The sequence below is a fragment of the Hyla sarda genome, chromosome 7 (genome assembly GCF_029499605.1).
Source record: "Hyla sarda isolate aHylSar1 chromosome 7, aHylSar1.hap1, whole genome shotgun sequence".
NCBI classification, from domain to species: domain Eukaryota; kingdom Metazoa; phylum Chordata; class Amphibia; order Anura; family Hylidae; genus Hyla; species Hyla sarda.
In genome coordinates this window covers 24614400-24641882 of record NC_079195.1, presented here as the reverse complement: position 1 = coordinate 24641882, position 27483 = coordinate 24614400, and the positions used below count along the sequence as shown (strand labels likewise).

Here is a 27483-nt window from a genome sequence, read left to right as displayed (position 1 = left end):
ACGATTGTGCTAGGATGTGCCTCCAGATCCTCAGGGATCCAACTACCTATCAAATTTTGGACTCTGACCCTTATACTAAACATCACAAAGAACTTAAATCTATATTGCTACAAACCACAATGATACATCTCATTGACGAAAAGGATTTTGCTTTCCTATTGCCATCTCACCCTCGTTTGGCCACAATCTTTGCATTTCCTAAGGTCCACAAGGGCCTGTCTCCTTTAAAATATAGGCCAATTGTTTCTGGAGTGGGTGATCTAACCCAGAATATCAGTATCTATCTTGATCAACTCCTTTGTCCGTTTGTGTTAAGACTACCATCATATCTCCGAGACACAACAGACTTACTTTTGAAACTTGATGGCATTGTGTAGGACGATCATTACTGGCTCTGTGCGATTGATGTCGAGGCTCTATATAGTTCCATACTACATACAGCAGGCCTGGCAACAGTGCAATTTTACCTGAAGGGCAGAAGTGTCCATCTAGTCCCTCATAATGAGTTTATTAGATCGTTACTTACATTCATCTTGACACAAAATGTTTTTGACTTCAATTCTAAGATCTACCACCAGCTCAGGGGCACGACAATGGGAAGCACAGTGGCTCCCACATATGCTAATCTGCTCCTGGGCTGGTGGGAGGAGACAGTCGTCTTTGGTGACCACCACCCCCAATATCAGGATCATATTGTGTTCTGGGGAAGATTTATAGACGACATAGCTATCATTTGGTCTGGCTCATATCAACTCTTTGAGGAATTCCTTCTGACCCTAAATTTCAACACAATCGGTCTCAGATTCACCTATGAAATCAATAAAAAATTCCTTGACCTTCCTGGACGTCAACCTAGAACCTAACAACACAGGGGGTATTGGCATTAAAGTGTTTAGAAAACCCACTGCAGGAAATAACCTGCTACGGTGGGAAAGTCACCATCTGAGACCCCTCAAAGGAGGCATCCCAAAGGGCCAGTATTATAGAATTAGAAGAAATTGTTCATCAGAGAGTTCATTCAATACTGAAGCCCAAGAGATGAGAACAAGGTTTAAAGAGGTACTCCTCCCCTAGACATCTTATCCCCATTCCCTAGGATAGGGCATAAGATGTCAGATCGTGGGGGTCCTGCCACTGGGGACCCCCTGGAACTTGCCTTCAGCACCCCGCTGTCATTACTGCACAGAGCAAACTCACTCTGTTCATAATGACAGGCAATTCAGGGGCTGGAGCATCGTGACATCATGGCTCCACTTCTCGTGACATCACGGCCCTCCCCCTCAATACAAGTCTATGGTGGGTGGTTATTCTGGAGTCTGGAGTCTGTATTATGGTGGGTGGTGATTCTGGGGTCTGTATTATGGTGGGTGGGGATTCTGGGGTCCGTATTATGGTGGGTGGTGATTCTGGGGTCTGTATTATGGTGGGTGGTGATTCTGGGGTCTGTATTATGGTGGGTGGGGATTCTGGGATCTGTATTAAGGTGGGTGGTGATTCTGGGGTCTGTATTATGGTGGGTGGTGATTCTGGGGTCTGTATGATAGTGGGTGGTGATTCTGGGGTCTGTATTATGTGGGGACAGATTTTGGGGTCTGTATTATGGTGGGTGGGGATTCTGGGGTCTGTATTATGGTGGGTGTAATTCTGAGGTCTGTATTATGGTGGGTGGTGATTTTGGGGTCTGTATTATGGTGGGTGGTGATTCTGGGATCTGTATGATGGTGGGTGGTGATTCTGGGGTCTGTATTATGTGGGGACAGATTTTGGGGTCTGTATTATGGTGGGTGGTGATTCTGGGGTCTGTATTATGGTGGGTGGTGATTCTGGGGTCTGTATTATGGTGGGTGGTGATTATGAGGTCTGTATTATGGTGGGGGTGATTCTGGGGTCTGTATTATGGTGGCTGGTGATTCTGGGGTCTGTATGATGGTGGTTGGTTATTCTGGGGTCTGTATTATGGTGGGTGGTAATTCTGAGGTCTGTATTATAGTGGGGACTAATTCTTGTTTTTGTTTTTTTTATAGTGGGTGGTGATTCTGGTATTGCCGCTGTGAACAGGCCAGGGGGCAGGGAGGGGGTTGTCAACAGCTGGAGGCACACGATGGGGCGGGTCACCGGTGGATCCGAAGTGTAAAATATGCTGCGGATCCGTTACGTCTGACCCTACCCTTAAAGTGATGAAAAAAAATTGGCATCTATCTGCATACTGTTTCTTTTTTGCTTTTTTTTTTATTGCCGTCCCATGGATCACTACAGGGTAGTAAGCAAAATTGGCTCAGGATATACTCAGAGGAGAGGCCTGTGAGAATATCTTGCGCCTCGTGGACCCGGCGTCCACTTAGAAGCCTCACCGATCCTCCATTACCATACAGCAGGAAGGCAGCGGATATCTCTATTATTTTATGTGTCTACCATTGTTATGTATGCTGTTACACAACTTCTCGGGGTGAGCGGCTTTTATACCTCTGTATTATACTCATTTACATCTCTTTTATTACACCAAGAAGCGCTCTCTTTTCTCACTTTTAGATTAAAGAGAAGAAGACAGTCTGTTGTTGGCTTTATGTTTTTATTGACATTTTAGCTTCTATAAAAGTGTAAATGACAAAAATAATAGCAGAATAAACATAAACAGAAAAAGATGTTTAGTTGGCGGCAACGGTGCTGGAGATCCAGGAGTTGTAGTTGCAGACCTTGGTGTAGACACCAGGATAGTTCCTGAGGGCACAGCCATATCCCCAGGAGACAACACCCTGGAGCTGTCCATTGCAGACCACGGGTCCACCGGAGTCACCCTGAGGAGATACATAAATAATTTTAGAAATTTTAATATGATTACTATTTTACATTTTTATTCTAGGAAATTGAACAAAAAAGAATAATCTTTCTCGAATATATCACAAGTCTCTAGAGATACATGGGGAGAACCCCTGTTGTCTTTATTGTTGATGTCCCTTATTTTCTTTTTGTACAACCATAAATCTCCTAACGTTTATGACCATTATGAGTAAATATATATATGTAAATGATTAAGGACAATGTATTTCTTTATATTAGAAATTATACAAGAAATGGCAATAATAACAATAATAATAACAACAACAACAATAGTAATAATAATAGTAATAATATTCGAAATATTACATAACAATTTTGGGTATCATTTTTGAGCTTAGATCTTATTATCATTAATATGGAATTTATAAAACTATGAAGAAACATTACCTGGCAGGAATCCTTGCCTCCTTCCAGATATCCAACACAGATCATGTTGCCGGTGATCTCTCCGGGGTAGGCGTTGCTACACTGGGAGGCGGTCAGGATGGGGGCGTTCAGGCACTGCAGGAGGTTGGGCATGCTTGCTGCAAGTAAAAGAATATAAAAGGTTATAATATTGAATTTTCAATGAACACTTACATCATTTTAGGATCCAAAGTATTAATAGATCATTTTTCAGGATAGCCAACATCTACTGTATATAAGGGTTATATAAGGGTTACTCCACTCCGCAGCGTCCGGAACTCAATGTTCCGAATGCTGGGTGCGGGCGTCCGTGTTCACGTCCGTCCCCTCGTGATGTCACGCCCTGTGACGTCACGTCCCGTCCCATCAATGCAAGTCTATGGGAGGGGGCGTGACGGCCATCGCTCCCCCTTCCCATAGACTTTCATTGAGGTTTAAGATTCTTACATACACATACATGTTCTTTTAAACGGAGATGGGAAAAAAAGTCAGACACCTCTGGAGGCAGCTTATTTCCCTAAATAACCAACTAAATGGTCAAGCATGGCAAAATCTAATATTCCCGACCTGCCATTGAGATGCAGTTGGGAGTCCCCTATATGCGTTAAATGATTGGCTGATCCTACCTAAATCGGTGGGCTTAGACAATGACACAACAGTGCGTTTGGCCAGCTTTATAGGATGATTTCTACAAAAGAGCACCTTGTAACCTCTCCAAAACACATCTTTTGTCCCACCAGGTTATAGATCAGTTCTAGATCAGTTTTTTTATCCTGGCACAAGACCATATAGTTCTCCAAGCCCCATTTTGTTTGAAATCATGCATCAGACCACGCTCCTATAATGCAAAGTTTCATTCTGACCATTCTTGGTACGCTGTTATAGGTGACATAAAATTATAAGACAATGCAGACAACTAATATATTGTATTAGAGTAAATTGCAGACAATTTACACTATAGGATTGTGCCACCTAAGGTAGCAACCATAGTATTCCACTCACCACTGACCAAATGTCATTCACCGTACTGATTTATGACTTACTTCCACTGCTGAGGGTGTTGCCCCATCCGGAGATCAGACAACTGGTTCCAGCAGAAGCGCAGCCAGTGGGCAGACCAACAGCCTTGACGTAGGAGTTGAGGGTGGCGGCAGAGGCCAGCTTGATCAACAGGATGTCATTGTCCAGGGTTCTGGAGTTGTAGCTTCCATGTCTGATGACCTTGGCGGAGTTGATGAACTGCTCGGTGCCTTCACTGGTAGCGATGTTGTGTTCTCCCAGTCTGACCTGAAAGCTCCTAAATGAAAATTTGGAACCGTAAGAAGACTGAAGACTATAGCCCTTAAAGGGGTAGACTACTGCTCCAGCGTACTGAACATTTAGTTCAGAAATCTGGGTGCGGGCTGCGGGGTTGTGACGTCACAAGGGTGCCTGGCCATGATGACTCAACTCCGCAGCCCACACCCAGCTAAATGTTCTGTACGCTGGGGCAGTGGAGTACTCCTTTAATAATCCATTCAACAGGCAACCATAGGAACCCGTTAAAAGAGGTATCCAAGGAATAGTTTTTATAATGAAATGGAACAAGTTTGAGTGAGAACAATAAACAGCATCTACTCACCTTCCTTGATCCAACACTGCTGCTGCTATGATGACACTTAGTCCTACAACACTTTCTAGTCTCAGTCTCGACACAAGAAAATACTTTCTCAACCAATCAGTGGAGGAGGCGTGTGACCACTGCGGCAACTGATTGGCTGAGCAGGGTAATTTGTTGTGTCAAGACTGAGACTAGGGAGTTCTTCACAGATCACTGATGCACAAATTTCTTTAGGACAGAGGTAAGTAATAAACATTTTATGACAATTAAGGAATTAATTCTTAAAGTGAATAGAAGTAACTTACGCCTTGTAGCAGTGAGCAGCAGAGATGACCCAAAGGTTGTTGATCAGGGATCCACCACAGAAGTGGTAGCCGGAGTTCAGAGACACCACGTAGGGGACGGAGTTCTTGGTGCAGGTGTAACCTCCTACAATCTTATCATCATCCTCAAAAGCAGCTGAGAAGGATATAATGGACCACGTTATAATATACTGTTACTATTGGTTTCTCATGACTATTACATATAGAGAAAGTTGAAAACATGATCAAGAAAAAGAACAGAACCTCAAAAGTAGTAAAGTAGAAAGATATATTAAAGGGGTACTCTGGTGAAAAAATGTTTTTTAAATCAACTGGTGCCATAAAGTTAAACAGATTTGTAAATTAAAAACGTATGTAGAAGATGTTCGGCACTGCTAACTTCTGTACCTGGGAGCTGATGGACACTAAGTCGCTGTTGCGGGGGGAGGATTTGGTGGTGCTCGGACTCACGTAAAATATGACATAAGTGCATAAGAAGAAAATGAAAGGTCGGCACTCACCAGATTTCCAATTCAGCAGATTTTATTGCACAATACTCACAGCCATAGTACAGTTCTAGGGGAGACGATGGATGGTGACAGAGGGGGTACCACAGAGAGGCAAAAAAAAGCCTCTCTGTGGTACCCCCCTCTGTTACCATCCGTCGTCTCCCCTAGAACTGTACTATGGCTGTGAGTATTGTGCAATAAAATCTGCTGAATTGGAAATCCGGTGAGTGCCGACCTTTCATTTTCTTCTTATGCACAGATTTGTAAATTACTTCTATGAAAAAATCTTAATCCTTTCAGTACTTATTAGCTGCTTAATACTACAGAGGAAATGGTTTTCTTTTTGGAACACAGAGCTCTCTGCTGACATCACGAGCACAGTGTTCTCTGCTGACACATCTGTCCATTTTAAGAATTGTCCAGAGTAGGAGAAAATCCCCATAGCAAACATATGCTGCTCTGGACAGTTCCTAAAATGGACAGAGATGTCAGCAGAGAGCTCTGTGTTCCAAAAAGAAAACCATTACCTCTGTAGTATACAGCCCCTAAAAAGTACAGGAAAGATTAAAAAATTTTAATAGACGTAGTTTTCAAATCCGTTTAACTTTCTGGCACCAGTTGATTTAAAAAAAAAGTTTTCCACGGGAGTACCCCTTTAAGGTAAAAGTATACTCTAACTTGGAGCAAGGAACCACAAGACTCACCAACTGCTCCGAGGAGCATACAGATCAGAAGAAACTTCATGGTTGATCCAGAATGAGTATGGAGTGTGAACGACTGATATTTATACCCAAAGAGTAACCGGGATATCACCTGACTACTCCCAACTTAACCAAGAAAAAGTTAATCAATATCTACAGAACCTAAAACATGCAAGAAAAACTATAGATAACGGTCACTTGGCTCCGAATGTTATTTCAACCTATTGAGGTTGATATTTTTGTAACCTTGAAATGTTATTTATTTTTATCTAGGAAGGTTAATGCGTCTACCATATGTTGTTTGTCTATAGGTTGTTGGACTGTATCTGATACAGTTATCTTTTTGTGGTTTATGATCCCAGCATGCTCTTCCTGGGAGTGGTTGCACATGTCTAAAGAGTAGCATAGACCTCCAGGCGTGTTTTATGGAGTAATTATTTGATCATTTTAGTAATGGCACCCTAAACTATGATTCAATCTAAATAGAGATGAGCTAAACGTTATTAGTTCTAGGGCTCTGTAGAGTAGGCCTAACTCTTTGAATACTTAAATGGGCACTCTCAGCCAAAATTTTTTTGCTATTGCACTCCTTATGGTACATAATAAATCTTTCTAATGTACATTGTTTAAAAAAAACACAAAGTTTCCTATGTTTTATTTGTGTTTAAAAAAAGCTGCCACTAGGTGTATCTCTTCTTGTTCAGAGCACATTTCCCCCCATCTCTTGCACAGACTTTGGACTTCTGCTGGCCTGGCAGAAGTTCAAAATCAGGAAATGCAGACTGGAGTGCTTAGGAGGGTGTATGCAGCCTTAGCCAATCATAGCTCATCTCACTCTGAACTGCTCTGGGCTGTATGTAGTAGAGTGAGGGAGGAAGTTCTCCCCTGTATGGCTTCAGATGATGTCACGCCTGCTGGGGAACACCCCTTCCTGTCTGTGAATCTGACTGAGACTGAGCAGAAAATACAGAGCAATATCTGTAACTAACAAATAATAAAAAATAAAGGCAGGGGGTGGTTTATCATGATGGGGCGGTGAACTGGGACGCCCATTCCCATAGACTTGCATTGAGGGTGTGTGGCCATGACATCACAAGCTGGGTGTGGTTGGGACATCATGAGCCTCCGCCCCATATCGCCAGTCATCCGGCACAGAGCAAAGTTCACTCTGTGCACCGGATGTCTGGAGTGCTTCAGCCAAGATCGCGGGGGTCCCCAGTGGCAGGACTCCCACAATCAGACATCTTATGTCTAGGGGCGGAGTACCCCTTTAACATCCGAACAGCAGTAATAGGCCAGGGTTTCAGTTGGAGGGACAAAATGGTATTCCTCTGCATGAAGGTGTAACTTGGTCTCCAAGATCTTGAAGCTCTAAGTCCATAGGCGAACAGCCTGGTAATATGTTGCGATGTAAAGTCCAATATATACTTAGTAAACAACCATAGCATTGTTGAGGATATCAACCATTAAATCAAAGAACAACAGATAAAACAATAGATAAAACAATTGTGGGGCCCCTTTTCTTCTATGTACTGAAAGCATTCTGGGGGGGTCAAATGCATTAGAACCTGATTTGGCTATTACTTCTCTGAACACTTTATGATTATCAAAGAGAATCTATTTAATTTGAATCAGGCAAGTGTGCAAGAAAATAATATGTTAAAAATATATTATTGTGAATCAATAGATTTCATGATCTCTTGAAATCTAAGATCACTGCTCCTAGATCAGTCCTTCAAATCTGCTTATTTTAGATGAATAGAGGGAATAGAGAGGCAACAACAGCGCTGTGTGTTGCACAGAAAATGGTTTTTCCAGCAACAATTCAACTCCCAGTTCACATCAGCGCTCTGTTACAGAGAGGGACAGAGAACAATGTGTTGCACAGAACAGCAGCGATTCACCTCAAGCCCAAATCCTGCCTAGGAACACTGATAGGGAAGGGAGTGAGATTGAGAGAAAAAGGGCAATTTTGGGTGTAGTACACAGCGACTGTGTGCTGCAGCACTGGTGTGTACTGCTGGTGTTGTGCACAAATACTTTTTTAAGCGTACTGGAGCGCATTGTCCTCCCCTCATAAGTGCATACCACATATATACATCTAAGTTGTGTACTATTTTGTTCCTGTTAAAGTCTTAAGGGCCTAGATACTGTGAAAGGCCAGGCAAAAGTACTCACCGGCTGGTGTTGTAGACAAATACTTTTTTACGCGTACTGGAGTGCATTGTCCTCAGAGTTCCCCTCACTCAGGTTTATGGAACGGACTGTTGCAGAAATGTTTACAACTTAAACAGCCCCTCTTTTAAGTCCACACTTAATTACCTTTTCACATATAATACTACCTCTTTTTTGAAAGCACTTTTATCACAGATTCTAGTGTTTTTTGAAGTTCGTGTTTTTTGCACTTGCATGTTCTGTAATCAGGGCTGTAGCTCTGATGAGGCGAGTGAGGCGTTCGCCTCAGGTATGCTGTTGCAAGGGGGCGCAAAGGGGGGGTGTCCAGCACACATTACACTTAGGCATTGATTCCCAACCAGGGTGCCAGGACACCAGGACATATGGCGCTAACATTTTTTTGATTTTTCTCCCCAGACCTGCGCACCTGTGAGTCACAGGCGTGCATGCCAGGCAGGAGGGAAGTCTGTATGTAGTGCCGAGACTGGTGATGCTGCAGCTCCAATCCTCGTGAATCCTCCCTCTCCTGTGGAGCAGTTCTGGACTCTGGATTCTCCCTGGTCCCTCAGCAGAATGATGTGACTGGAGGGAAGGAGCCGGAGAAGTGCTGACAGAGGCCTACTCAGCTTCAGGTAGTGCATCCGCACACTTCTTTCACCCCTCGTTACCTCTCTGTAACCCTTGGAAACCCCTCTGTTATCACGTACGCCCTTCTGTCAACCCTCTACACCCCTCTGTCACCCATGTACACCCCTCTACACCCCTGTCTCCTATGTACACCCCTCTGTCACCCCTGTATGCCCCTCTGTCACCCATGTACACCCCTCTACACCCCTGTCTCCTGTGTACACCCCTCTGTCTCTGTGTGTGGTAATGTAGGAGGCATTGTGTGTGCCTGTTTGAGAGGGAGTGGAGACATTTGAGTAAAGTTAGAAACACTGGGGGAGATTTATCATAACCTGTGCAAAGCAAATGTTGCCCAGTTGCCCATAGCAACCAATCAGATTTCTTATTTGATTTAGCAAAGGCCTTGTTAAAAATGAAAGAAGCGAGCTGATTGGTTGCTATGGGCAACTTTGTCTCTGCAAACATTTTGATAAATCTCCCCCCTTGTGCGTTGTGGGAAGGCTGGTGGCATTGTGTTTAGAGTAGATTGAAGTCATTTGTAGGGAAAAGGGGAGGATAATGCTGGAAAAGTGCAGAGCCTAATACTAATATGTTTGTGTTCCATGATGTCCTGTGCCAGATGGGGAAGAAAAAAAAAAGAGAATGACTGATTATTCGGTAAGGGTGTCCCGCAATTTTTTTTTCTGTTCTTGCCTCAGGAGCTTTTTTCCAAGGGGTGCCCCAAGCCAAAATGGGGGGGGGGGGCACAATTTTCTGTTCTCACCTCAGGAGCAAAAAGAGCTAGCTACAGCTCTGTCTGTAATGCACATCATGTAACATTGTTTAGCACTTATAAGATCACTGTTATTTTCTGTTCTCGCCTCAGGAGCAAAAAGAGCTAGCTACAGCTCTGTCTGTGATGCACATCATGTAACAATGTTTAGCACTTATAAGATTGCTGTTATAAGAGCCTTGTGTTTGCAGACCTTGTTTAAAGACATTTTATAATTTATGAAAGTGACTTGTACATTTTTAAATAATATTTGAGATAATTTAAAGAAATAATTGCTATACATAAAAGCCAGGTAAGAAGTCCTGCATGGAAGGTAACTCTTGTCACTACATTCTCATGACATGAAGGACATTTCCAAAAGAATCTGCATGTCATACTGAATAACAGTATTATTTCACTAACCCAGCACACTTCCTATGCGTGTGCAGCAAGGCAAAGTGTTCTACACTCCTATTGAGACTCTCTGTAGGCCATAAATAGCCATTTTTAATAATGATTCGCCGGGCATAAATTTGGACAGAAACAAATTTTGGGGGAAAATTGGCCCAATCAAATTTTTCAAAAATTTGCTTATCTCTAACGATAGCCATCAGTCACTTTATTGGGTGCCTAAATGAATTCTTACAATTTGTCCTCAAGATGGGAGGAGGTTCCATCACTTATTTTGAGTTTTTAGATAATCGTGTATCAAGTCCTAAGAGAATGGAATTTCAGACTGAATGTAACAGATCTGTTAGAAGTGCCCTCATTGTGTCTTCTAAATCCTCCTCTGCCTGCTCCCATCCATGGACCATTTCTTGTTCCTTCTGAATGGAGTTGTTCAGGGATCCAAAGATAAGAGTTTTGAGTCATATTGGCACCGGTGTGCTTGTGCTCGCACTGTGTATGGTACCACCATTATAAATTTTCTGCTTGGCTGTTTACTTGTTCTGCCCATGCGAAAAAGAGGGTCTAATGGACAGCAAGTTGTAATGACCAACTGGTGTGGACCTACAGGGTCAGCTAACCAGTTTATTTTTGGACCCTTCAGCACATAGTGCTTAGCCCAGCAAGAGGTTACAGTAAAACAGTGATTTATATTAATAACTGCTTTATTGTTTGTTGGCAGAAATGTTAAGTTGTGCTGTGGCACAGCTTAGATCGCTGGTTTACTTTATGTTCTTGCTTGACAGGAGCTAAACAATGTATATCTCCATTGCCTGTGGCTGTGGCTGTATAGCTGCAAGCACAGCTCAGCCCTGCCAGAAGCAGGGACAGTAAACGGTGCAGCGCTAGAAAAAATAAAAAGCAAAATGGTAATGTGTATATTCTGGGGTCCCAAATAGTTTAGCTTACTCCTTAGTGTTTAAAGGGGTTTACATTTATTTATTTATTTTTTTTAAACACTGGTCCCAAAAAGGTAAACAGATTTGCAAAATACTTCTATTAAAAATAAAATTATGTATGCTACAGAAGAAGTTGTAGAAAGGGTAAAAGAAAAAAACAGGGATATGCGCCCCTAGTGAAGGATGTTTTTAAGGTGAGATGGAGACAGGTTAAATTGTTGCACTCACCGATTTGCGTTGTGCTGAGAGCACAACACCTATGATAGCCTTAGATGAGATCTCAGGTCTGCAGCCACGGTCCTCTGGAGCAACAGCGATGTCCCAGCAGTGTAAGTAACAAGAAAACGCAAAATTGGGCCGTTGATGGCGCTGGTCCTGATGGAAAGAAAGTTCTATGGACTCTTCTCAGTGTCTAAAACGTGCTTTTCTGGTCCGAACTGGACCCTTCGTCTGGCAACATGCACGTTGCCAGAGGAAGGGTCCAGTTCGGACCAGAAACGCGTTGGTTTCTGTGCTAATAAACCACATTTTAGACACTGAGAAGAGTCCATAGAACTTTCTTTGCATCAGGACCAGCGCCATCAACGGCCCAATTTTGCCTTTTCTTGTTACAGAAGAAGTTGTGTATATCTTTTCTCTCTGACTACAGAGCTCTCTGATGACACCTCTGTCCATATCAGGAACTGACCAGAGAGAAGGATCATAATCCCCATAGCAAACCTCTCCTGCTCTGAGCTAGAGATGAGCGAATCGAAGCAGATGAACCCGAATTTGTTACAAATTTCAGGATTTATTCGATTTGCAAGGAATGTGAATATCGCCGCAATTCTATTGCGCGAACCGCTTCATTAAACTCCATTTTACAGCGTTCCAGGCATCAGGACACCTAAAATGGCAGATCCACATGTCAGTAAATGGGGCAGGGGATGCTGGGAAGGTGGGAAGGCAAGGCTGAAAGGGAGGTAGGCGGGTTGACCCTGAATCACATGCGAGATGCAGCCTATCAGCATTCATTAACCCCTGTGATGTCACAGCCCTATATCATCAGCAGCATCTTGCGGCTGCTCATTTCATGCCATATACACTGCAGAGAAAGAGAGGACGGCTGCGTGTCTCTGTGTGTTACATAGACACGCTGAACTGATCATACCGCAGCGTTCCACTGCAAACTGCTGGTCAGATCAGTGTTGTGTACAGAGAGAAGTGCAGTGCTTTGCTTGTTCTCACTGAGAAGGATTTTTATGCCAGCCATTAACCTCCCAGTCACTTTATTCAGCATTTTATCACAGAGGGGCAGATAGATTTTCGTTGCCTCATATATATCAACAAGCTGCCTGAACTTCATGAACCATATCACAGGAGGCAGGAATGATTTTTCAGCGCAATTCTGTGTATTTTTTCCACAAGAAATCATCTGCTGCTTAAACTAGTCTGTAGACGGAATAAAAACCAGTGACAGAGTGCAATTTAGGGCTTAATCCCCTTTTTTGTGGTGCTGCACTGTTGTGTCCTGCTGCTGTGATAAAATACGTTTTTTCAGCGGACTGTAGTGCATTTGTCTGCCCTCATACGTGCATACCACATACCTACATCAAAGCAGTCTACTATTTTGTAGCTGTAAATCTGTAACAAGTCTAGATACCGGGAAAATCAAGGAAAAAGTAATCACCGGCTGGTGTTTTACGAAAATACGTTTTCTAAGTGTACTGTAGCGCATTTTTCTGCCCTCATACATGCAAACCACATACCTATATCTAAGTAGTGCACTTTTTTTGTACCTGTTAATCTGTAACAAGCCTACATACAGTGAAAGGCCAGGGAAAACTAATCACTGGCTCTTGTTTCATGAAAATATGTTTTCCAAGTGTACTGTAGAGCATTTTTTTGCCCTCATACGTGCAAACCTACCTACATCTAAGTAGTGTACCATATTGTACCTGTTAATCTGTCAAGGGCCTACATACTGTGAAAGTCCAAGCACTAGAACACACTGGCTGGTATTTTACAAAAATTCAGAGCTTTTAATGAGTATTGTAGCACATTTTTCTGCCCTCCTAAGTGCATACCGCATACGTACATCTAAGTAGTATACTATTTTGTACCTGTTAATCTGTCAAGGGCCTACCTACTGAGAAAGTCCAAGCAATAGTACTCACCGGCTGGTGTTTTACAAAAATACAGAGTTTTTAATGCGTATTGTAGTGCATTCTTCTGCCCTAATCAGTGCATACTGCATACCTACATCTAAGTAGTGTACTATTTTGTACTTGTTAATCTGTCAAGGGCCTAGATACTGTGAAAGGACAGCCAAAAGTACACACCTGCTGCTGTTCTAGACAAATACTCTTTTAAGTGTAGTGAATCGTATTGTACTCCCCTCATATATGCAATAAGTATGTCAGGAAGAGTATTGCCAGGATGTGCACAGAGGAGTGGCAGAGGCCTAAATTCATCAGGCGCAGGCAGAGGTTGCAGCAGAGTAGGGGTGTGTGCCAGCCTGAGGCGCAGCGAGACGTCTGAGCTCCCAGTGTCAGCTAGCAGTCGTGTCGCGACCAGCAAGCCAACAGCCGTTATTGATCGATTCACTCGGTCATCCACTTCATCTCAAGTGACATTCGACACCCCCAGTCAACAGTTGGTGGGTTCCTCACACTCAACCCTCAGTTGGCATGGCCCTCATGCTATTGCTACCACCTCCAGGCTCTGTCATTGTGCCGCAATATGGTCTCCTCATGCTTCAGCCACCTCCAGGCTGTGCCATTCAGACACTATAAGGGCTCCTTATCCTTTCCCCACCTCCTGACTGTGTCATCCAGCCAATATATTGATTTCTGATGCTGCTGGGACTGTCTTGGATATTACCGACAATTTTTTATGGTAGCACTAGCAAACACACATGCTCAATAAAGATTTCAACATTGATCTTTTAATAGGAAATGTAAAATATGTGTAGCTCACTTAGGATAAAAGAAATAATGTGCTTGAGGTTAAAGGTGTTGCCTTCACCCAAAAGGCCTAATGTAATATGTAGAAATTATAAATAAAAAATATTTATGTGAACCAGTCCTCAAAAGCACAGGGGAGAGAAAAAGGAAAAGACTAGTGGAGATGGGATCCAAGAAATGGTCTTTATTATATAAAAAGGAGATATATGACCAATCGCCTAGCAGGGCCCTTGCTAAAGGCGAATGGAATATACTGGGTAAAAATAGATATAATAAAAAATACAGAATATAGTAGGATTAAAATGAGATAAATATGATGGGTAAGTAGCACCAAAGAAAATTCATTAATTAAATATCTGCTGCATATATCAGGAGAAAACGTTCTCAGTCCATGTAATTCATAGGGATATTTCAATGAAAAATCCACAAGAAATGTCCAGAATGAAAAGTCACAATTAGTTTGGGTGTGTCCGGAGTAACGATATATGGTAGTGAGTGTAGCGACAATAGCTACAATAGGAAATTCATGGACAGGTAATGCAGACAATGTGGCAAACACTGTCAGCGATGAAGATGTCAAGTCTCGGTGCACAGCACCACTCACCCTCCTTTGGAGTCCTCAGGTCCGGGCTGGCACGGCTGAGTCCGGCACTCTGGATATCAATGCCCGCCTGGGTGGTATGCTTGGATATTACCGACAATTTTTTATGGTAGCACTAGCAAACATACATGCTCAATAAAGATTTCAACATTGATCTTTTAATGTTAGGGGTTGTGAAGCCCTCTTATGTACACATCCTGCTGCCTGATCCAGGCTGTGTGTTTCAGGAACTACTTGGCTTAGTGATGCTGCTGAGCTTGGGCCTTACATTTTTGGATGTTAGCACTAGCTTACATACATGCTTAATTAAGATTTCAACATTGATCTTTCAATCTTAGGGGTTATGATACCCTCTTGTGCACTCCTGCTGCTGACTGCTCCTGTCTGTGTCATTCAGTAACTACATGGTTTAGTGATGCTGCTGGGCCTAGGACATTACCTATATATGTTTATGGTAGCACTAGGTACCATACATCTTCAATGGAAATTTCAAAATTCATCTTTTATTCTGAGAGATTGTGAGTCCCTATTGTCTCCCCATCTTCCGACAACTCCAGGCTGTGCCATTCAGACACTATATGGTCTCCTCATGCTTCAGCCACCTCCAGGCTGCGTCATTCAGCCTCTATATGGTCTCCATATATTGACTGTTTCTTGTAGGAAACATGTGGCTATCCTTGAGTTACTCTCCCAGCATTATTTCCATGTTGATAGCAGACCAGTAATAAAAGGAATATTGCCAAGGACTAGCAGAAATACTGAACTATGGATACCGACCACTGGCTGTTGGAATTGACTGACTATCCCAGGTGGTAGATTTACCATTTTGAAGTTCCTCAGTTCCAGCAGGCTTTAAGTCATTCATTCTTTGTTGTGGTTCTTCAGTTGCAGAATTAAGTTGTATCCTCCGATGAGTTAATGTCACTGGAACACACAATACTCATATTGTCATCTAATGAAGGATCCTTTTCTTCAGAGAACGTATCTATCATTTTACTATTTCGAATGTCAGGTGGTATTCTGTGAATTTCTGTGAAGCCCTGGGGTCTCCTCATGCTTCAGCAAATTCCAGGCTGCGCCATTCAGACACTATATGGTCTCCTCCTACTATGGTTAGATTAGGTCCTTTGTACCCACACGCCAGGGTCCGGGTCACTAAAACTTGGGAGTTAAAAGTTCCACTTCAAAATCCTCAATTTCAATTTCAAAATCTTAGATTTCTATTTAAAATTCTTGTATTTCAATGGTCTCCTCATGCTTCACCCACCTTCAGGCCGTACCATTCAGACACTACATGGGCACTTTATGCTTTTCCCACCTCCAGGCTGTGTCATTCAGCCAATATATTGTTTTCTTATGCTACTGGGACTGGAATATTAGCTCCAAATATGTTCTGGTGGCACTAGAAAACATAAATGCTTAATTGAGATTTCAAGATTGATCTTTCAATGTAAGGGGTTATGAAACCCTCCGGTGTACTGCTGATGTCTGCTCCTGACTGCTTCTGTGTCTTTCAGGAACTACTTGGCTTACTGATGCTTCAGGGCTTGGGCCTTACATTTTTGGATGTTTAGCACAAGCTAAATACATGCTTAATATACATTTCAACATTGATCTTTCAATGTAAGGGGTTATGAAACTCTCTTGGGTACTGCTGATTCCTGCTCCTGACTGCTCCTGTGTCTTTCAGGAACTACTTGGCTTACTTATGCTTCAGGGCTGGATGCTCTAACTTACATACATGCTTAATTGAGATTTCAACATAGATCTTTCAATCTTAGGGGTTATGAAATCCTCTTGTGCACTGCTGATGCCTTTTCCTGACTGTGCCTTTCAAGAACTACTTGGCTTACTGATGCTTCTAGGCTTGGGCCTTACACTTTTGGATGTTTATCACTACCTAACATGCATCTTCAATAGAGATTTCAACATTCACCTTTTAATTTTAGGGGTTGTGAACACCTCTTGTGTACGTTGCTTCCTGCTCCACTCTGTCAGCCCGTTGGTCCTGTAAGAGTGTGCGACTCCGCCTCCTTATCCTCCACCATGTCCTCAGCCTCCACTGCCCGAACAAGTCACAGTGGCCCTTCAGCATACCACGTGTGCAAGGCACGGCAGTGTCACACTGTTCTTCACATTGCCTTTGTGAAAAGTGTTGGAAACAATGGCTGGTCAGGGAAATGGAGACGTTGCTCCGACATCTCATGGCCACATGAGCCCTGTGGGGCTTGTTAAATTTGGCCGTTTGTACCCAATTCAAAATCTTAAATTTAAATAAAAAAATCATACATTTCAATGGTCTCCTCATGCTTTAGCCAACTCCAGGCTGTGTCATTCAGGCAATATATGGCTTACTGATACTGCTGCAGTGCCTGGGAATAAACATTTTGTTATGGTAGGTAGCACTAGTGTAATAGATGTACCTATGTTTTAATGTAAAATGTTCATTTAGGAGCCCCCCTCCCCCATCTCCTCTCTCCCATCTTGCCCTCACCATCATGTAGAGGAAACAGCATTCCATGAGGATAATTCTACACCCCCATCTGCTCACTCCGGTATCTTGCCCCCACCATTGTGTGAAGACTTTGAACAAAGGAAGCCCGCAAAACTGTGCAGGAAGTTGGACAAGGCACATTCCCTATGCTATTTTCTCACTCCCTATATGCTAGAACATCCCACTAGTGAGGGTGGGAACTTATGCTAATTACAGAGGTAATAAAGCCAAGTGAAGTACTGAATAAAGGCAGAGAAGCATCTGAAACCGACATGGCTCTGTTTGATTTACTTTGCTATATTTCGGTATATACATTCTGTATACAGATTTGGCCGGGAGTAAGATAGCTACAAAAGCACTGATGAAATCGACACCAGATGGTGCCCAACGTGGGGCCTGGGCTATTTCGTTCATAATCCAGTCGCGCTGAATTGGGGAATCATTTTGAACCAAAAGAGATGGCACAGAGGAGGGCAGTGGATCATCTCCGGAAGTACGGTAAGGACACCTTCATGTACCTAGTCACAGTGCCCCTGCTCGTCCTTTTGGTTTATCTTGATGCCTTAAGATGACTGTTCTGTGACGAAGCAAAGATAGGTAATTCTCGCCCAGATCCAATTACCCATGTACCTGTCATGAAAGTATCTATCTACTGCCCGAGTGTGTATGAAATGTGAGTGAGTGAATAAGCAGGATCCTATTGGGGAGAAGATGATTGAGTCAGCCTGGTAGAATTGCATTTTTTGGGGTATGATGTCTCTTGGGGGATTTCCAGGGACTTCCCAAAGGTTACAGATTCTCAGGACTCTTTCCATGGTCGCCTTGGATAATTGAGTTCTTCGGGGTGAGCTGATGATCTGAAGTAGGTGAACATGTACAAGTAGCGGGATGAGTAAATGGTAACTATCGTAAAATATGGAATACTTGGGGATATGAAGCTTAGAATCCGATTAGAAGGGAATTGAATTTGGGAATACACATTAGTCAAGACACGTCTGCCCATACACACTTCCATTACTGAAACTACAAACGAATCCAAACCACACTTAAGAGGTAAATGTCCAGCCCCTGCTGGGAGTTTTGACCCCTTTGTGTATATTGATGTTATAGGAGTCCCAAGGGGGGCCCCAGATGAGTTTTATAGCTATATGCTAGAAAAAAGCCGGAGCTGAGTCAATAATATCCCACATTTCCATGAGTAAAATTATTTATATCTATTATAACCAAAAAAGATTAATACACTTCTTTTTAAATGCCCTTTAAGGTCAGGCCGAACAACTAAGAGCCACATCCGCTATAATATTTCAAAATGGTACGGCATTAGATATGATGTACGGTGTAAGAGGAAAAAGGGGGTATGTAAAATGTTAGGGAGACTTGTTGCACATATATCTCAGCCAATATAGGACCAGTTAAATAACCATACTCTAATTCTAATAATCTTGCTTTATTGTGTGTTGTGTTTTGCCTTGCCTAAAGAAGAAGTGTGAGACGACCATCGAGAATGCCACGCCAGTGATGACAAATGAGGACTTTGAGATTACAGCTGAAGCCTATACCCCATTACAGAGCTTTAATGCCATTTATTATACCATTTATTTATTATCTGACTCCATATGTGTAAAGTCTTAGGCTAAGGGGGTCCATGGACAAGCCATGGGTCATCTAAAGTACAGTGAAACTTTCGAGAAAACACATTGGGGCAGATGAGTTAGGATTATGGAAATTAGGGAAAGGTAAAATGATCATTTTTAGGGGGGCTTGTAATAGATATATCTATGTTTTTAATGTAAAATGTTCATTTAGGAGCCCCCCTCCCCCATCTCCTCTCTCCCATTTTGCTCTCACCATCATTTAGAGGAAACAGCATTCCATGAGGATAATTCTACACCCCCATCTGCTCACTCCGATATCTTGCCCCCACCATTGTGTGAAGACTTTGAACAAAGGAAGCTCGCGAAACTATGCAGGAAGTTGAGAGCCACGAGGACAAGGCACATTCCCCATGCTATTTGCTCACTCCCTATATGCTAGAACATCCCACTAGTGAGGGTGGGAACTTATACTAATTACAGAGGTAATAAAGCCAAGTGAAGGACTGAATAAAGGCAGAGAAGCATCTGAAACTGACATGGCTCTGTTTGATTTACTTCGCTATACTTCGGTATATACATTCTGTATATAAATTTGGCCAGGAGTAACATAGCTACAAGAGCACTGATGAAATCGACACCCCTAGCTATCCAAAATCTTCATTTTAAATTTCAAAAATGCTGGTGTTTTTTCTAGGGGATTGTGAAGCCCTGGTGTGTACTCATGCTTCAGCCAACTCCAGGCTGTGTCATTCAGGCAATATATGGTTTACTGATACCCCTGCTGGGCCTAGGTCTGGGAATACAAATGTTGTTCTGGTAGGTAACACTAGCTATCCAAAATCTTCGGGATTGCGAATCTTAGGGATTGTGAAGGCCTAGTGTCTACTCATGCTGCTGCCAACTCCTGGCTTTGCCATTCAGCCACTATATGGTCTCCTCATGCTTCCAAAACCTCCACGCTGTGTCAGCCACTATATGGTCTCCTCATGCTTCATCCTCATCCAAGCTGTGTCATTCAGCCACTATATGGTCTCCTCGTGCTGCCAACACCTCCACGCTGTGTCATTCAGCCACTTTATGGTCTCCTCATGCTTCAGCCTCATCCAAGCTGTGTCATTCAGCCACTATAGGGTCTCCTCATGCTTCAGCCTCATCCAAGCTGTGTCATTCAGCCACTATATGGTCTCCTCATGCTGCCAACACCTCCACGCTGTGTCATTCAGCCACTATATGTTCTCCTCATGCTGCCAACACCTCCACGCTGTGTCATTTAGCCACTATATGGTCTCCTCATGCTTTAGCCTCATCCAAGCTGTGTCATTCAGCCACTATATGGTGTCCTCATGCTGCCAAAACCTCCACGCTGCGTCATTCAGCCACTATATGGTATCCTCATACTGATACCACCATTTTTGAAAAGTTCGCTCATCTCTACTCAGTTCCTGACATGGACAGAGGTGTCAGCAGAGAGCACTGTTGTCAGATAGAAAATAAGTACACAGCTTCCTTTGGAGCATACAGCAGCTGATAAGTAATGGAAGGATTATGATTTTTAATTAGAAGTAATTTACAAATCTGTTTAACTTATTTTGACACCAGTTAATAAAAAAAAATTGTAACCCTTTAATAGTCAACAGAGCCCTTATCCTCACTGCTACTACAACAAGCATCCTGGGAAAAGAACGCCCAACCAGATTCAATAAATGGGATGAATCATAGTTTAAGTTACCATAACTGAAATATTAAAATAATTTTCCACAATAAAACACAACTAAATCTGGAGGTCTATGATGCTGTTTAAACATATGCAACCACTCCCACGCAGAGCATGCTGGGATCATTCACCCAAAAAGTTTACCGTATCAGTTACAGTAACACAACCTAAAGACAAATAATGTAAGTTAAACTTATTTACCTTCCTAGATGAAAACATTAAATTACAACCCAAGGTTACAAAATTATCCACCTCACAAGGTCAAAATAACATTCTGAGCAAAGTGACCTTCATCTATAGATTACCATGTATATTTTAGGTTACGCGGATATTGATTAACTTTCTCTTGGATGAGGTGGGGGTAAGGGGTGATATCCTGATAAGTTTTTGGGTATAAATATCAGTCGTTCACGCTCCATACTCATCTCGGATCCACCATGAAGTTTCTTCTGATCTGTGTGCTCTTCGGAGCAGTTGGTGAGTCTTGTGGTTCCCCCAAATTCATTCTTTAGTGTTAACTTTAATATTTTTTTTCCTATTCTACTGGATATAGAATTGGTTTTTCTTTCTCTGTAATCTTTTTAACTTTCTCTATGTAAAATATTCACGAGACATAAATTGTATTTTTCTCAGCTGCTTTTGAGGATGATGATAAGATTGTAGGAGGTTACACCTGCACCAAGAACTCCGTCCCCTACGTGGTGTCTCTGAACTCCGGCTACCACTTCTGTGGTGGATCCCTGATCAACAACCTTTGGGTGATCTCTGCTGCTCACTGCTACAAGGCGTGAGTTACTTTTATTTATTTCAAGACTTAATTCATTAAAAGGGTACTCCACCCCTAGACATCAGATTTCTGATCACAGGGGTCCCCCCAATGGGGACCTCCAGGATCTCGGCTGCGGCACCCCAGATATCCGGTGCACCTAGGGAACTTTGCTCCATGCTGAATGACTGACGATGCAGGGCCGGAGGCTCGTGACGTCGCAGCCCCCCCCCCCCCCCTCTCAATGCAAGTCTATGGGAGGGGGCTTAATGGCCGTCATGCCTCTCCCATAGACTTGCATAGAGGGGGCGTGGCCGTGATGTCACAAGCCTCTAGTGCTGCACCCGATTCTCTAAACGAACACTGGGTGCAGCAGGGAGATTATGGAGGTCCCCAGCAGCAGGACCCCCGCCATCAGACGGGGGATAAAATATCTAGGGGAGGCGCTGCAAAGAGATTTGTATAGTCTTTAGTGTTCTTACTGTTCCCTATTACCTTTTAGGAGCTTTCAGGTCAGACTGGGAGAACACAACATCGCTACCAGTGAAGGCACCGAGCAGTTTATCAACTCCGCCAAGGTCATCAGACATGGAAGCTACAATTCCAGAACCCTGGACAATGACATCCTGTTGATCAAGCTGGCCTCTGCCGCCACCCTCAACTCCTACGTCAAGGCTGTTGGTCTGCCCACTGGCTGCGCTTCTGCTGGAACCAGTTGTCTGATCTCCGGATGGGGCAACACCCTGAGCAGTGGAAGTAAGTCATAAATCAGTACGGTGAATGATTTTTGGACAGTGGTGAGTGGAATAAAGTGATCCCTCAACTTACAATGGCCTCAACATACAACATTTTCAACAGATAATGGTCTTTTCTGGACCATTGTAACTTGAAACCAGACTCAATGCTACAGACGGTCCAGATCTGCAAAACGGGTCAAAGGCTGGAAAAACTGACCAATTAGAATTGGCATTCACTGGTAAAAACCCCTGTATTCCTAAAGTGTGTGCACTGACTGGCTTTCTGTTAGCGCCCCCTACAGTACAGGGAGGTACTACACATTCTGTACTACTCTTTACCTGTGCCAGGGATAGCTGCCCCAGGTGGAGTCAGCTCCATTTTACTTTTTTAGGACACTGTGTACTGTACAGGACCCTGAAGAAGCTCCTGTCCTCTACATAGACAGTGATTACAGCTCTCAGCAGATCTTTATTACTTTTATATGGAAGGACTTGTTTTATCTATATTAGTTATCTACTTATTTTTCTTTAATCCTCACTGTTTCCTATTTTTGGATGACATTTTTGGGGCTTTAGAACCTATTACCAGGTTTCTATAGAGTTATGGTCTCTGCATACAATGGTTTTAACATACAATGGTCGTCCTGGAACCAATTCATATAGTCACGTGAGGGACCACTGTACTATGGTTCCTACCTTAGGTAGCACAATCATATAGTGTAGATTGTCAATGGGAAGGGATGAGACGGCACCACTGAGCAGTATAACAATCAGTTGCACAGGTGGGGAGTAGTAGGTAGCAACACAGCAGCCATCCGACTTTAAAGGGGTACTCCGGCACTTAGACATCTTATCGCCTATCCAAAGGATAGGGGATAAGATGCCTGATCGCACCCCAGTTGAAATCAGTCCCCGGAGCATGTTCGCTCCGGGTCTGATTACCGGCGACCACAGGGCCGGCGGCGTGTGACGTCACGCTCCGCCCCTCAATGCAAGCCTATAGGAGGGGGCGTGACAGCTGGATAGCTTGGATAGGGGATAAGATGTCTAAACGCTGGAGTACCCCTTTAACAAGAAATGAGTCAGCAGAGGTGCTAGGACGTAATATAGAAACAGACTCGGTATCAAATGACAAGAAAAGCAAAAAGGAAAATCCTGCACTCACCGCTCAGCAATAGACTCGAAGCTCCTGAACGGGTCAACCGGGGACATGGACTGCAGAAATGTGGGCGCTAAGAGGCGAAAAACCGGTAGTTTTCGCGCAAGGTGCACTTCTTCCGGCCTGGAAATACACACTAGTGTGATGTCAGCCAAACCCACTGATTTAGGCAGGATCAGCCAATCATGTAAAGCATATAGAAGCTTCCCAACCTTATCGCAATGGCAGATGTTTGGGGAGAGAAGGGTCGGGAATGTTAGAATTTAGAATGCCTGACCCCTTAAAGGGGCGCTCCGGTGGAAACAATTTTTTTTTTAAATCAACTGGTGCCAAAAAGTTAAACAAATTTGTAAATTACTTCTAATTAAAAAGGTTAGTCATTCCAGTACTTATCAGCTGCTGTATACCACAGAGGACGTTCTTTTCTTTTTGAATTTCTTTTCTGTCTGACCACAGTGCTCTCTGCTGACACCTCTGTCCATGTCAGGAACTGTCCAGAGCAGAATAGGTTTGCTATGGGGATTTTCTTCTACTCTGGACAGTTCCTGACATGGACAGAGGTGTCAGCAGAGAGCACTGTGGTCAGACAGAAAAGAAATTTCTCTGTGGTATACAGCAGCTGATAAGTACTGGAAGGATTAAGATGTTTAAATCAAAGTAATTTACAAATCTGTTTAACTTTCTGGCACCAGTTGATTTTTATTTTAAAAATTGCTTTTTACTGGAGTACCCCTTTAATTCTCAGGGAGATAAGCTGCCTCTACATGTGTCTAGCTTTCTTTTCTTTCTCCATTTAAAGAACATGTATGTGTATGTGGGGATCTTGAGATACAGTGGTCCCTCAACATACGATGGTAATCCATTCCAAATGGACCATCGGTTGTTGAAATCATCGTATGTTGAGGGATCCGTGCAATGTAAAGTATAGTACACTGGTCTACAACCTGCGGACCTACAGATGTTGAAAAACTACAACACTCAGCATGCCAGGACAGCCAACGGCTGTCCAGGCATGCTGGGAGTTGTAGTTTTGCAATATCTGGAGGTCAGCAGGTTGAAGACCACTGGTATTGGAGGCTATACTCACGTGTCCCCGCCGCTCCGGACTGTCACCATTCGTCACCGCTGCCCTAGATGTCACCATCCATCGCTGTCGCCGTGTCCCCGGGGTGTCCCCGATGCTCCGGCAAGGCCTCTGCTTCCCCAGCATCCTCGCTCTCCGTCGCCGCCATCACGTCGCTACGCATGCCGCTCCTATTGGATGACGGGACGGCGTGCGCAGAGACGTGATGACGACGATGGAGAGCGCCGACGATGGAGGGGATCCCAAAGAGGACGGTCCGGAGCCCCGAGGACAGGTAAGTGATCATCAGCGGACCACACGGGGCACCATAAACATCTATCCGGTGGCAGCTGAAGCAGTCTGCGCTGCCGGATAGCCGTTTATGCGATGGCCCCAACATACAAAAGCATCGTATGTTGATGCTGCCTCTGCGAGGCCATTGTATGTTCAAATGATCGTATGTAGGGGCCATCGTAGGTCGGGGGGGTCACTGTATAGAGTAGATATTAGCTGAACAAGCTTGAGTGATCATGTACCAATACTTTGTATCCTAAAATAATGTAATGGTCCATAAAAAATTCAATATCATAACCCTTTAAATTTCTTTAATCACAGCAAGCATGCCCAACCTCCTGCAGTGCCTGAACGCCCCCATCCTGACCGCCTCCCAGTGTAGCAACGCCTACCCCGGAGAGATCACCGGCAACATGATCTGTGTTGGATATCTGGAAGGAGGCAAGGATTCCTGCCAGGTAATGTTTCTTCATAGTCGTATTAATTTCATTTCCATTATAAGATGTAACCTATTACCAGGACACTGCCCATTCTCAATTGCGTTTTGGTTTATTTCTCCTCTTCTTTTTAAGAAGCATAACTCTTTTCCATCCTCAGACCCATATGAGGGTTAGCTTTTTGCGTGCCCCATTGTTTCTTCATAGTCATATTCATTTCATTTCCATTATAAGATGTAACCTATTACCAGTAAGATATTCTTCCAAAACATAAACTATTTTTTTTATTTAAGTAAAATTGTTGTTGTTTTATTCATTCTTCAGGTACTATATCTTCTTAGTCTTATATATTTAATTTCAGTGATTTGAAGACTCGGGAAGAACAGTCATTCAAAAATGTTACCCAAATGTGTTGTGTAATATTGATAGTACAGTAAAATCTCCCTTAGTGGACACCTCCCAATGGCGGACAGTTTTTAATTCCCCGGCAGCGTCCCATAAGACTCAATGTATTTGCACCCTTCGAATAGGGGACATTCCAAATAGCAGACGTGGACACACCTTATAGGGGAAAAAACCCTCCCAATAGGGGACAAAACACTCCCAATAGGGGACAACCAGGCTTATGTGCAGGCCCTACTTTGTACACAGGTCCGCCGTCAGGGGGGTACAGCCAATACATCAGTAAGACCCCTTTCACACTATAAAAACACTTCCGTTATGAACGCCCGTTAGGAAATCGGCAGTTATACGGCTGGTACAAAATCACTAACGGCCATTAGAAAATCCCATTATAGTCTATGGGATTTTTCTAATAGCCGCTTTAACCCGTTATCGCCCGTTATTAATAACGACCGTTATTTTGTGACGGGCAATAGTAACGGTAGAATTAGTGCATGCATTATTTCTCCCGTTCATTCGCCCGTCACGAAATAACGGCCGTTATTAATAACGGGCGATAACGGGTTAAATCGGCTATTAGAAAAATCCCATAGACTATAATGGGATTTTCTAATGGCCGTTAGTGATTTTGTACTGGCCGTATAACTGCCGATTTCCTAATGGGCATTCATAACGGAAGAGTTTGTATAGTGTGAAAGGGGCCAAAGGGGCCAAGGCCCCCTCTTCACCCCCCTGCAGCAGCCCCAGCACAGAAGACCACTGTTTAAATAGTGGTCTCCTGCTTCTATACGTCCACCGGCCACATTATTCAGCCCCCCTCCCCCTTATTCCCCCTGCGACAAATCATCCCCTTTTTTAACCCCCTGTGCTACATCATTTGCCCTTAATCCCCCCTATGCTATTTAATTCCCCCTTTATTACCCTTTGTGTAAATTCATCCCCCTCTCTTTACCACCCCCTTGTGCCATTTCATCCCCCTTTATCCCCCTGTGCCACTTTACTCCCCCTGTGCCAAATCATCCCCTCCCCCCCCCTGGCACAGATGGCATCAAGGGAAAATGATGTGGCCCGGGGGGTAAGGGGGGGGGGGAGAAGATTTGGCAAAAGGCACAGGGGGAATAAAGTGGCGCAGGGTATAAAGGGTGGATGAGATGGTACAGAGGGGATAAGTGGTGATTAAACAGCACTGGGAGATTCTACTGTATTATTGCTTTAGCCATTCTTAGGTTTTATATTCAATAGAAATTTACTCATTATGAAGAGCTGGATAATAGTGCAAAAAGTAAATAGGGGGCCTCCACCTTTCAAGACAACAGGGGACTCCTTTTCCATAGATGAGGCAGCTGCCTATGGCTAGTTCTAGTATGAGTGGACATGTTTTCTCCAGGTATCTTTAGAGACTTCTGATTAATTTGAGAAAGACCATGTAAAGAATTCTTGTTTGTTCTATCTCCTAGAATAAAAATGTAAAATAGTAAATCTATCAAAATATAAATATTCTCTCTGTATCTCCTCAGGGTGACTCCGGTGGACCCGTGGTCTGCAATGGACAGCTCCAGGGTGTTGTCTCCTGGGGATATGGCTGTGCCCTCAGGAACTATCCTGGTGTCTACACCAAGGTCTGCAACTACAACTCCTGGATCTCCAGCACCGTTGCCGCCAACTAAACATCTTTTTCCTTGGTTGTTTTTTTAAGTTTATTCTGCTATTATTTTTGTCATTTACAACTTTATAGCAGCTAAAATGTCAATAAAAATGTAAAACCAACAACAGACTGTCTTCTTCTCTTTAATGTCCTATTGGCTTTGTAATGTCGGACTGTAAGGTTGTCTGAAAACCCAATCTAGATCAAGGCAATTATTATAGAAGTGAAAAACATGATGTGCTTAAAACTTTACATTTATTGTGATATTAATAAAATATATAGCCAGAAAAATATATATAGACAAAGGGTGCCACAATCAGCACTCATAAACAACAAAGTGCCACAATCAGCACTCATAAACAACAAAGTGCCACAAT

General features: G+C 43.3%; 2 protein-coding genes across 2 annotated transcripts; one reads left to right on the top strand and one right to left on the bottom strand.

Annotated features, from left to right (window-relative positions):
* Positions 1 to 2563: 2563 nt before the first annotated feature.
* Positions 2564 to 6398, bottom strand: LOC130283097 (trypsin-like). The gene is made up of 5 exons (XM_056532283.1): positions 6359 to 6398; positions 5149 to 5302; positions 4287 to 4540; positions 3226 to 3362; positions 2564 to 2795 (listed from the first exon to the last, which is right to left on the bottom strand). The coding sequence occupies exons 1-5, from the start codon at positions 6396 to 6398 to the stop codon at positions 2646 to 2648; spliced, it is 735 nt and encodes a 244-aa protein (XP_056388258.1). The 3' UTR covers positions 2564 to 2645.
* An 11264-nt stretch (positions 6399 to 17662) lies between these two features.
* Positions 17663 to 27212, top strand: LOC130282392 (trypsin-like). The gene is made up of 5 exons (XM_056530619.1): positions 17663 to 17792; positions 21237 to 21390; positions 21872 to 22125; positions 24944 to 25080; positions 26979 to 27212. The coding sequence occupies exons 1-5, from the start codon at positions 17753 to 17755 to the stop codon at positions 27126 to 27128; spliced, it is 735 nt and encodes a 244-aa protein (XP_056386594.1). The 5' UTR covers positions 17663 to 17752; the 3' UTR covers positions 27129 to 27212.
* The last annotated feature ends 271 nt before the right edge of the window (positions 27213 to 27483 follow it).

Excerpts from the sequence above, each read along its gene's own strand:
- LOC130283097 (XM_056532283.1), bottom strand. The coding sequence starts at position 6,398 with ATGAAGTTTCTTCTGATCTGTATGCTCCTCGGAGCAGTTG. Across the intron at positions 4,541-5,148 it reads GCTGCTCACTGCTACAAGGC|GAGCTTTCAGGTCAGACTGG; the intron begins GTAAGTTACTTC and ends ATTTTCATTTAG. Across the intron at positions 3,363-4,286 it reads CAACACCCTCAGCAGTGGAA|CAAGCATGCCCAACCTCCTG; the intron begins GTAAGTCATAAA and ends TTTTACTTGCAG.
- LOC130282392 (XM_056530619.1), top strand. The coding sequence starts at position 17,753 with ATGGCACAGAGGAGGGCAGTGGATCATCTCCGGAAGTACG. Across the intron at positions 17,793-21,236 it reads GGATCATCTCCGGAAGTACG|CTGCTTTTGAGGATGATGAT; the intron begins GTAAGGACACCT and ends TATTTTTCTCAG. Across the intron at positions 25,081-26,978 it reads GAGGCAAGGATTCCTGCCAG|GGTGACTCCGGTGGACCCGT; the intron begins GTAATGTTTCTT and ends GTATCTCCTCAG.